General features: G+C 37.7%; 1 protein-coding gene across 2 annotated transcripts in view; it reads right to left on the bottom strand.

Annotated features, from left to right (window-relative positions):
• Window positions 1-12,562, bottom strand: part of Atp6v0d2 (ATPase H+ transporting V0 subunit d2) — a 47,372-nt gene that overhangs the window by 20,238 nt on the left and 14,572 nt on the right. For both annotated transcript variants that reach the window (XM_048420181.2, XM_048420180.2), the window contains exon 2: window positions 12,108-12,279. In XM_048420181.2, the coding sequence (XP_048276138.1) occupies window positions 12,108-12,279 (172 nt within the window). The remainder of the gene's footprint in view (window positions 1-12,107; window positions 12,280-12,562) is intronic.

Here is a 12,562-nt window from a genome sequence, read left to right as displayed (position 1 = left end):
TGCAGTAGGGATAAAACCTATTGCTACTGCCAATGGCCCCTCAGTCTGCCTCAGCCTTGCAACTGTCAGTCACATTCAGAGGGACTAGTTTAGTCCTATGCTTGTTCCTTCCCAGTCTTGCTGGAGTTGGTGAGCTCCCATTAGCTCAGGAAGACTGTTTCAGTGGGCGAACCCATCGTGCCCCAAAAGATACTCAATCATACTACAAAAGTATTTGTTCAACTATGCTCATAGCAGCATTATTTGTATTAGCTAGAACTTGGAAACAACCTAGATACCCCACAACCAAAGAATGGATAAAGGAAATGTGGCACATTTACACATTGGAGTACTACTCAGCGGTAAAAAACAATGACATCTTGAATTTCACATGCAAATGGATGGAATTAGAAAATACTATCCTGAGTTTGGTAACCCAGACCCCAAAAGATGAATATTACATGTACTCGCTCATAAGTGGATACTAGCTATAAACATAGGATATTGCACTATAGTTTATGATGCTAGAGAAGCTAGGTAATAAGGTGAACACACACACACACACACACACACACACACACACACACACACACAAAATATATAGGTTCACCTGGAAATTGGAAACAGACAAGATCGCCTAAAACAACCCTTTCAATTTTCACCATTTCTCTTGGAGGGCAGGAGGTGGGGATAAGAAGCCTAGTAGTTATGTAGAAGGCTGAGACATCCAAAAGATCATGAACCATGGTGATGTCATCGTTCAGGGCCATTTACCTGAGTTTAATCTTTGGAACCCACTGTGAAAGGAGGGAACCAATTCTCCAAAGTTATCTTTTGAAATATACACAAGTGTTCCTGTATTCACACATGCACACACTAATAATAAAATTAAATTTTAAAAAGGAACCAAGCTGGTTATGCTTTGGGGGATTAGCTTCAAGTGCTTGATTTGTAAGTATTTTGAAAAAAGCAGTTGACATTCTTATTCTCTCTCTCTCTCTCTCTCTCTCTCTCTCTCTCTCTCTCTTTCTCTCTCTCTCTCTCATCTCTCTGTGGACAGTTCTGTACTTTTGAACTCTTCATGTCTTTGGATGGTCATTATTCTAGATGGTAAAAGTTCAATGTTAATTTTCTCTTTGGCAATGAAATCATTAACTTTAATTCAGTATTATTAAAGTATATCATATGCATAAATAAAAATATTATAATGAGCTCATTATATTTTATAATTAAGATATGCTAATATGAAACCCCTCAGACAAAAATGGAAGCAGTGCTTACCACTGGCTGTCCTAAGTGACAGTCACTTTTGTACATAAAAAGACTTGAACTTGTTTTAGATGGAAGCACTGAAGACTCAGTCTGAACTCCCTTCTTTGGCCTCAAATGAACAGTGTATAACTTGGTGATTATACTGGATATATGGTCTAGAGGTATGTGATTATAATGTGGTTTGATCCTGAGAGTCACATCTTTATTACATAGGTTTACTTTATGGGTTGGGGTGTGCATACTATGGTGTGTGTGGAGGTCAGAGCACACTATGAGGATGTCAGTTCTCTCCTTCCTCTAGGTTCTGGGGATAGAACTCAGGTCATCAGGCTTGGTAGATAAGCATCTTTACTCAATGGGTCATCTTGTGGACTGATTATTTTTAACATTTTTACATTTTCTTTTTACATTTTTACATCAAGTTTGATTGCTCCAGTTCCTTCCTACCTAAGAGAACACACCAGCATCCTTCTATCTGTGCTCTGTGACAACTGTCTTAGGTGATCAGAGTTCTTAGATATGTTGACTAGGTCATGTTTGCACATATGGGAAACAGAGAAAGGAACATACCATACAATTTCAGATATAACTGTTCACTAACAGAGCTTTGGTGTGTGTGTGTGTGTGTGTGTGTGTGTGTGTGTGTGTGTGTGTGTGTGTGATATTTGGTACATTTTAAAACAATTTATTTGTCATTCATTATGACTCAGTAAGGGCCACGCTGTATTTCTCAACTTAATAATTTTTCAAGTGAAATTTTGACTTGATAAACATCTAACTAAGTCATGGAATTGCTCAATTCAGATCCAACCAGATGTACTCCATGAGGAAGTCCTGACATTCTGAGTGGTTTGCAAATACTCTGCTGAGAATCAGAACACACATAAACATTCTGCTCCCTCTGCATTTTCAGTAACATTTCTATTTCTCTGAAACTTTTCTTTTTTAAAATATAGGAAGTGAAAATTAGTTTTTCAGAATGATTTTTATTTGTCACATTCATTTTTCCTTCTAAAAAATAACATACTGAAAAATTCCTTCCCATTTAGCATTGCCTATAATAGCAAACATCAAAAATGAGGATGTTGCTCACTGTGTATCACACAAACTCTACAACTGTTCATCTCTTTAGTTTTTAAGAGAATGACCAGACTTGCTGAAAATTCCTCAAACTTACTTACATTTTTTCCACACCAGTGTCACGTTCTTTGTCTTCTCCCCATGCAGAAATGCTAAAAGCTCAAACCCCTCTCACCTTCTCAGGCAATAGTCAAATACATTTTTATTTTAGCTTTTTAAAATGTTTACAACTCAGGGCTGATTAAGAGCCCTTGTGGCTCTTGAAAAGGACTGGGATTGAGTTCCCAGCACCAACATCAGGTGGCTCACAGCTGCCTGTAACTCTAGTTCCAGGGGAATCTGACACCTTCTTCCGGCATCCTCTGGAACCAGGCATGCATTTGGTATACATACATAGGTATTCACACATCCACATAAAATAAAAATAAACGTGTAAGATGTCTTCAGCTGGAAGGGAATCTCTGTCTGTCTGTCTGTCTGTCTGTCTGTCTGTTTATTCTCTCTGTTCCTGTGTCTTGGTTTCTAAGCATGTGTACTGGCAGAAGCAATGATGAGTGTAAGAAATACTCAGCACATTCATTCATAAATATTCATTACATATTTAATGGAATGTATGATCTGGAGTTGATTATTAATTTTGCCATTTCCAACTGTGTGCTCTTGGGTAAGTTATTTCATGTGTTCATTTGAAATACAGCTATCCATAGTTCTTAACCATCTGCAAAGACAAGGACTTTACTAAGTATGTTTTTGAGTGCTCTGGGCTTAGAGCAGAACAGGGATGCAGTAAACATTTTCTTTTCTTTCTGCTCACACAAATGTGAACTGATCCTTCTCTAGAAGTGGAAATTGCCCATTTCCTGCATTTTCTGTAACTTTTTTTATTCACAGAATGATCATAATATGAAAAAGATGGTTCCCCCTCTTCAAGCAAACTTGAAGCCTCTCAGGAACTGAGAAAACTATTAATAGATAAAAGTATGTTTTTGGTCAGTTAGATCATGCTGGGAGCATTTCTTACAGTCTGCTTCTCGCAGTAAAGCACGACATCTCATCTTTAGTGTGTTCAGTTATCACTCAGAGCAGGTTTTATAGACTTATTTTTTTCTTTCTGACACAGAGAAGAAACAAATCCTTGTGAATAGGAGAGGATCTGAGAGAAGTGTAATCTGCTAATATGTAAAATAGAAAAATGATTATCTTTTGACAAAGCAGTTTCACTTCTGAGAATCTATACTAAAGAAACGATGTTGTAGTTGATTGATTACTGAGCCACTTGAAATACCAAAGAAATGAAACAAACTAGGGATGATGGCACATGCCTGTAATACCAGCGCTCTGGATCCTGAGGCTGGAGAACTGTGAACTCAGTCATCTGAGATTTACAGAGAGGCTTTTTAAAACTGATATGTCAATCTATCAATCAACCAATCAATCAATCCAGATAGAGAAAAATGAATGATTAAATAAATCAATACACTGTATTCACTGTCTAAAATACATCTTACATGTATTTATTTGGAAAATTCATAATAAATATGAAATAGACAACCTATAGACAATATCTATAATGCAGTGCTACAGTCTAAAACAAACATTAAAGCTAATGATGTAAATTTGTCCTTCTATGTAAACATGTTTATACCTGAAACTTTTCACATGGAATATGTAGGAAAGATATAATCAAAACATGGAACTTTGGAACATTGGTACTTAATGTGTTCCTATATTTTATAAAACCCAGTAATGTTAGTACCATTCAGTATGGTTGTTGTGAGAATTAAGTGAGCCCAATACATATAAAGCGTTTATAAATGTACTACCTCGTAGTGAGTATTAAATTCTAATTAAAAACTAGTTTTTTAAAACATGCTGATTCTTTGCAGTAAAAAAAGGAAGATAAACTAAAACTAGGACAACAGATATCTGGATCACTACCAAGGTAGATATTAATCTGTTTCCTAAGAACCAGCTCAAATCCCTTTAAGCAATCACAAGGAAGGAGAAACACTTTGGAAACCAGGTTACCAGCATCAACCCCGCCCCCTGGTGGACAATTTGTGGTTAGGCAGCTCATGGACAAAGCCCAAAGGAAAGAGCTTGCCTTTGGCCCAGATTTGTATCCCACTTGAAAATCTGCTGCAAGGGATGACACCCTAAACTCCTCCACGCCCACTCCCTTAATATCCTTACTCCTCAGACGCGAATTTTGCTAATTTCAGTTGGCATCCGCAGCTTAGCAGCTGGTTTCTTTTTCTTTGTTTGGTTCACCACTTCCTCATAGGTATACAACCTCTTCCTACAAGCCTGACTTGGGTGTTTGCCTCTTTGCGCACCCTTTCCTCACTCCCCCAGGTGAACATTGTGCTGGCATTCGCAAGTAAAATTTGCTTTTTTTTTTTTTTTGCATGTTCGAAGATTTTTGAGTGAAGGTAGACTGGATGTGTTTAATTATTGTGTAAGTGCATATATTTTCCGGTGATTTTTCACAAATCTTCGATCTATGTAGCAACCCAGGGACCCTCATTTGGTTTAACTATATCCCATTTTCTCTTGAAATTACTAAACATTTTTGAACCAAAGACTCTGCATTTTATTAGCAGTTGTTATCACAAAATAGAAAGCTGATCTCTTTTTAGAATTAAACTTACAACTCTATATTGTATAAAATGACATTTCTTCCTTAGGTGGAAACCAAGGCTTTGAATGACTAAAAGACTTTTTCTTGGGGATCCCAAAGTAGCATAATGTAGAGTCGTGGTTATGAGAATTTCCCAACCTGCATCAGGGTCACCTATAAGACTTATTAAATAAAATGCAGATTCATAGACATGTTCCAAGGCCCACTAAGTCATGATTTTTGGAAGCACAATCTTGGAATCTGCACCTTTAATAATTCTTTCACAGTTAGGAAAAAACCTTATGAATTCATTTTTAATATTAGACTCTTGCACAAATCCTCACTTACAGTAGTTCTTAATGCATGTATTGTGATGATCCAACAAATATCACCCAGTTTAGGCAGACCAGATTTCAATTCTGCAGAATAGTGGTGGTGTTTTCAGCTCTTATGGGGCTGGGGAGGTTAAAATGATAAGGCCATTATCAGTCACTGCAGGTGAGACTATTTAGCCACGTCCTTGCTTCTGGTGGAATTTCTGGAGACAGTGAAAGCATTCAGGCAGAGCCATGTGTACAACTGGGAGAAAGACTTTTCTGGCTGGAAACTCACAATCAGGATGAACAGTGATTCTGAGGTGAGTGACTTTGCATCACTGTGACAGAGCCTCATGTAAACAATTCAAGAGAAAAGACTGACTGACTTAACCACGATGGGAAGCAGTGGCAGAGCAGAGCCTTCCACTCACACTGGCCTGGGAGCCGAATTCGCTGCAGTTGCTCACACAGGCTGAACACAAACCGCTCACAACTTTTGTGAATTGAGAAAGGCTTGCCAGAAGCAAAGCTTGGTCTACCTGCACTTAAATGATATTTATCTGATCAGCACAACACATCAGGTGACACCTGTAACATCCTGTGACATCATGAAGACATGAATGGGGCAGGAAAGGCATGCCCTGAGAGACATGCCTTCTACTTCCTTCAATCAGGGTCCAGCTCCATCACCTTCCAATAATTTATTCAAAATATTAGCCTATCCATATAGTCAAATATTGATTAGATCAGAGAGAGGCCTTACATTCTAGCCACTGGTGGAAAAAAAGTCTCTCACAGATATACCTACAGGTGTGCTTTGCTTTTCTCTTGGTATTTTTTAATTCAATCAAATTGATAGTCAAGATTGATTGTCACTATTGCCAATCACAAAATATTATTGGAAATTTGACTGTGGAAATAAGAACATAGTACATAATAAGCAAAGTTTTGAGAAAGGGAAACACAAAGCTACATATCTAAATAGTCTGAGCCAGAGGGAAAGCTCTACAGTCATTTAAAAACAATGTCAGAATATTATTTATGTTGGAAAAAAGGTGACAATGAATGTAGGGAAGCTAATGTTTCAAATCAACAGTGATTTTAGTCCTTTAAAAATGAATAGAAAGAGACTATACAAAGATGTCAAGCAATGATGACATAAATGGTAATTTATTTACATTATATGCTTTAATTCACATTGGATTTTGAACTTCTTTTGTCTACAGAAAAAAATAAGACTCTTGTAAATTATTTTTTCCTTTTTCCTAGACTGCCTAGGAAAAAAACAGTAATCACTGCTGTTTTCCCTCACTCGCCACAAATCTAGATACTAAATTCTGAGATCTCTAACTCCCAAAAGTGTCTAACCACAATGTAACCATCCCGTCTTTCCTATCTCCCCTGCCAAGATTTCCAGTGCAAATTTAAGAAATAACTTCCTCTGCATTTTCTATGCTTTGTCTCATCTCCTGAACACATATTTTATAATAACAACAGAATTATCTCCCTAAATACATCATTCCACTCACTTTATGAAGTAGGAAGAATTAACAAGTAAAAACAAATAAGTAAACAAGAAGGAATGCAGCACATTTAGAACACGGCTGCTTGGAGTACAATACTTGGGTACTTACTTAGGTACTGCAGACTTAGCGAGATTATTTTTCAACGCCCCAGTAAATAAATATGATAGCAGCATTGGCAGTTATTAAATGAGAACTGTGTACACAGAGTCCTAAGAGCTGGTCCTCTCCCACTGGTCATATGAGAAAAGAGCAGAAAGACATAGACATTAAACTGCTTAGTTATCTGGCCAGCTGCGGTGGAAGCATCCAATCATTCCATCTTATGGTCTCACAGCAGGAACGCAGTCTTCATCACATATGGTGGTGACTATCAAGAGAGGGGCACAGTTTGGCACAGAGAAGCATGTCAACTTGGGCATCTTTGGGAAAGTTCTCCTTTCTTGACTTTTGCTTAGGATCAAAGCCCTGAACCTGGCCAGGCTCTTTTCTTTTCTCCACTCTTTTCTCTTTAAACATCTAGGTCCTGACCCAAATGAAAAGAGTTCCTCTTTCTAAGCACAAATTCTTTTCATGTCTCAGTTATTCCATTAAAATATGCACATTTAAAATATTGCTTGTGTTCTGCCTTCTCTGCAGATCCTTTAACGTCAGAGCTATTGCCTAAGTCTGTAGGTACCCCTGCCTGACTGAATGTCTGAGCTTGTGTCAGTTGCTGTCTAATCCTGTCTTGACTTTTCACCATTCAAGGACACATCTACTTCGTTCAGATAGACATTCTCAGTGAACCTGAGTCAAGGTTTTCATTTCCTGTCTAGACTGCTAAGGACTTCCCTGGTTTTAGTACTGAAAGGCCCAAGTCTATAGAACCTGAACACACAGCACAGAGCAAAGCCGGCGGATAATCTGTAGACCATGGATGAGACGGTAAAGAACTTTGGTTATTCCTTATGAATGACTCTTTAAAGATTTCTTCAGATTAACCTGAGATTCTCAGTATCTCTCATCTTTAACCCAAGATTTCTCATTCTATTCATCCCTGTGCCTACTGTTCCAAAAACCTTCTCCAAATACCTAACATTCCTAGACATTCAGGTAGGTAAAATAGCATAGTATTTGTATGTAATCTGCGTGCATCATTCCATTTATTTAACTTATATTCTAGATCACTTCTATCAGCTGATATGATATAAATACTGTATATGTAGTTATATTTTAAAGCAGCATGGCAATAGAAATCTGTACATGTTCAGTACAGTAGGTACAATATTTATCAGCATATTCTTGATCTATCTTGATGGAGGTCAGGACTGCTACATAGGTCTTGAAGGGTGTATTTTTCTGGTCATTGTATTAAAATTTTTATCATCTTTGTAGTAGAATGCTTTGAATGCTTGAAAGATTATTTTTAAAAAGATGCTTTCCAAAAGAGAAGAGCAGCTGAAATGCTTCTGTAAAGTACCGGGTAGGAAGGAAGGAAAACAATTTCAGTCTATACTAAATAGTCTTTGCTAACATGCTGCTGGATCTGTTCCTTTGTTTCATAAACTGTGCATAATTATGGTATTCAAAAACCTTCAGATATTCTTGCTATGAAGTATTTAAAAATATCTGCTCCACATTTTTAAAATAAGTTTCTCATGTACAGTAATTATCTCACATAAAATGTGCACTGCTTAAGATAATGAATTTAAATTTAGAATGGCTTTCTTAGGATTGACTTTGACAGCACTATAGTCTTGCCTCAGGATATTTTCTACTAGGGAAAGATAAAATCTGATTGTTGGAAGTTCATTGGGGCTACATAGGCACTTGCCTTCACAGAACATTTTGGAGGGAGTATAAGAGAATATACTTCAGAACTGTGAGACACCGTTCCCACATTTGTACACAGTTGGTTATTGAAATAAATCTCTAAACTCTGCAGAAAGCAGCAGGCTTCTGCCAGAAATGAAAAGTCACACCACAATATGATATGATGAGATAAAACACAGATGGCTCTGTAGAAGCCAATGTAGTGGTACACATCTGCAGTGCTGGCACTCAGGAAGTTGAGGCAGGTGAATCGAGAGACCAGAACCATCTTGGGCTATAGGGTCAGGTAGCTACATGGTTTGACCTAGTCTCAAAATATTAAGGGTGGGGAGGGAGCCCAGTGGGAGAGTGCTTGCTTAACATGCTGGTGGCCCTGGTTCAACTCCTAAAAGTTCAAAAGTCATAAGACCTAGATGCACATTCCCAGATCAATCCCAGATACTTGGGAGATTGAATCAAGAGGACTGTAAATTCTGGATCAGTCAGACAGCTTAGATAAGCCTGGCTGTAAGTGGGATTGCGTGTGAAAATGGAAAGTAAAGTGGTGGAAGCATATGCTTGGAACCATTAAGAGGCATAGGAAGGAAGAACACAAATTCAAGGTCAGGTTAAGCTCTACAGTGAGACAGTCTCAAGAAAACAAGACAAAACAAAAAACTAGGCAATGCATGGTGGCAAATTCCTGTAACCCAAGGAAGTGAAAAGTGAAAACAGGTAGGCGGGATCGACAGAACTGAATTCTGGGATGAAGAAAGCAGGGTCAGAGATTGCCACCATGGAGCCAGCCGCCAGGCCAGACATGCTGAATCTTTCCTGGTAAACCACGACCTCGTGGTGACATACAGATTATTAGAAATGGATTGAATTAAGATGTGAGAGTTGACCAGTAATAGGCTAGAACTAATGGGCCAAGCAATGTTTAAATGAATACAATTTGTGTGTTGTTATTTTGGGTAAAGCTAACCGGGTGGCCAGGAGCCGGGCTGGACGAAAAGCAGCCTGCTCGCTCCTTTTACAACACAGAGAACCTTTCTGAAAACAAAACAGGAAAAACATGTTTCTTTGACATATCACTTCTGCTGCAACAAACTGAATTTAGAAATGAACTCACGGCACGCCTAAGCTGTGATCTCTATGGCTAGAGATGTGGCTCACTAGCAGAGTACTTCCCTTTCCTTGCAAACATAAGGTCCTGTACACTGAAAAGAAATATCTTCACAGAAATTAGCTAATTGCAATTTAATTTTTCAATGTAAAGAAATAAAAACAGTTTAGCTATATGTTGAGAGATAACTGGTAAATGGAGTCATGGCATATTTATAACACAGAATTATATGATTATTTAAGGAGGACAATGTTCACAGGGATATCACTAAGAAATATTAAGAGAGAGAGAAAGGGAGCAGAAAGAAAGATGATGTCTATATACATTTGAAATACTGAGTGTTGGTTAGGGCATGCATTATTAGACACATATACATGTAAGTGATTTTATGAAAAAAATACATAAGAAATTAAGAACTGGTTCCACTGGGGAGAGGAACTGGGTAGGGACCAAAGGGATATGTGGAATGGGGCAATTTTTATGCTTTTCTGACCTCCTGTTGAGTTGTTATCATGCCCCTTGATTTTTCCTTCCCTGCATGCCTTCTCTATTTTTCTCCCTCCTTTCTGTTTTTTCTCCTCCTTTTATGCAACATGCATTATAGAGCCCAAGGCCTTTTCTGTGCTAGCAAGTGCACTCCTACTAAGCAAAAAACTCAGCCATATTTTTTCTTGGCTATATCTATTAATCATGAAGTAAAGTTGATCTTCCAAGAGCATGACATAGTAGGAAATCTCAAACAGTCAAGCCTCCCTTTATTTCTGGTCTTGTCCAGTACTAATGACAGAACCTTCACATTGATTTGACCCATATTAACTATGGTATGTGGTTCTATTTCTATGGAATATTTTATAGTTGCCAATTTTTAGATTGAAATACATATCTGAAATAGTGTGAGAAGATTTTCTAACTGACATTTTTCTATCAGTCTAAAGTGAGGCACAGCAGTTAGCATCCGCCCAGCTTCATTCAGCTCAGCAGACATTTTGGAAACTCTTAATCCCTTTGTCTATTCACTAGACTCAAGGTCAGAGCTGATGATATTTACATACTGTAAGAATAGATGATGAAGAAATAGAAGAGAGATGGGAACACAAAAGCACCTTTATTGTCATACTACTAACAGTCTTAAAGGCAGAGGCTGAGACTGCCCCTTTAGAAGACCTCTCTGCCATCTGCCTATTCGTCCTAACCCTTTCTCCTGCTCCTCAGAACCTATCTCTACTCTCCATAGTTTTCTCCCAGGCCCTTCTTACATGTACTCCAATCCCCACATTGATTCATAGACACTTTCCTGATTTCTGTCTACTTCTGAACACATTGTTCTATACCAATTCCTGTTCTTTTATTACATTTATCTACGTTTACACCCATTCAATCCAGCATTTACATCATTGTTAACATCTTTCTGTAAATACATTGCATGTTTGGGTGCTAAGCGTTTGGTAGAACTTGGGTCTATTAGTTATAACTTTGTTGCTTATAATTAAATTTGCTCTGTGTAATATACAGCATATCTGATGTAAGTGTTTTTAGTTGGGGTGGCTAGAGTGGTCCAAAGTTATTTCAAATGTCTCAGGTGAGCACTGGTATAGTTTTTCATTTATTACTTTGTTAGCATTAGAATTTGCCTTAGAATGAAAGGCTGAAACCACTAGAAAGTGAAAAGAATAGAATGTGCAACTATGACAGGAGGCACTTATACTGTGAGAAAGGGACCAGAAAAGGTAAACATGACCTTTAAAACAATTTTTGAGTCTTCTCCTGGTGTGGGAGGTCCTTTTGTATATATGTTGCTATTATTGGTTAATGAATAAAAAAGCTGTTTTGGCCAATGGCTTAACAGAATAGAGCTAGGCTGAGAAAACTAAACTGAATGCTGGGAGAAAGAAGGTGGAGTAAAAGGAAAAGCCATGTATCCCTGCCGGAGACAGATGCCTGAACTTTACCCAATAAGCCAGAGCCTTGTGGAGATACATAGATTAATGGAGATGGTTAGTATTGCAAACAATATGGTTTGTGTGTGATTATTTTGGCACTGAGCAGCTGAGAACAAAGAAGCGACCTCATACAACATTTTCCCACCCTGAAAATGATATAAAATAGTCACATAAGATTTATCTCAGTACTAACACTTTAAGGATTAGCTTCACTCAGTATTCATTAAAACAAAAGCACTTATAGATGGAGGTTATCACCACCTCCACAAGCAGCTTTATATCCATGAAGTCTTCTCTATTACAAAAACAGGTTGTGAATTTACCAGTCGCTAAAATCTGTATGTATTCAAAATTTCAGACAATGAGGTCTAACACAGACATTCAGACCAGTTCTTCCACTTATAAGCGTCAGTGGTCATCATCTATCATATTGGGGTTTAACAAAGCTTCACTTACGTCATGTAGGTGAAAAATGTGCTCAGAGGCTCCAATGAATGATTCTGGAAATAGTCAAACTCTCTGCAGAGCTTTTTCCTCATCTCTGTGTCAATTTTGGAAACAGTGAGAGGGTTTGTTTCATTAGCCAGGAAGTTGCCATACTCAGTGGTCTGGAGATGAACTTTCAGATCTGAAATGTAAAGAATCCCCAAGTCAAGTTAAACTTGGAAAGATATTTGTGGTAACTTTAAGATGTAGACATATTGATTATCTTCTTAGATTTTAACATGGGTGTAGAGTCTATATAATTAGACTACAGTGCTGATCTCTAAAAAAATGAAAAAGTCAGTGTAAATATTGATATTGTAGCATACCATAAGAATTTCAAAGTACCCAAGAAAAGGTATTATTTCACACAACTAAAAATAAGTAAGCAAGCAAACAAACAAACAAAACACCCTAGACCAGAGCCA

This window comes from Myodes glareolus, chromosome 16 (assembly GCF_982192425.1).
Source record: "Myodes glareolus chromosome 16, mMyoGla1.1, whole genome shotgun sequence".
NCBI classification, from domain to species: Eukaryota; Metazoa; Chordata; class Mammalia; order Rodentia; family Cricetidae; genus Myodes; species Myodes glareolus.
Note: the sequence above shows the minus strand (reverse complement) of the source record. Positions and strands in the feature narration are given on the sequence as shown.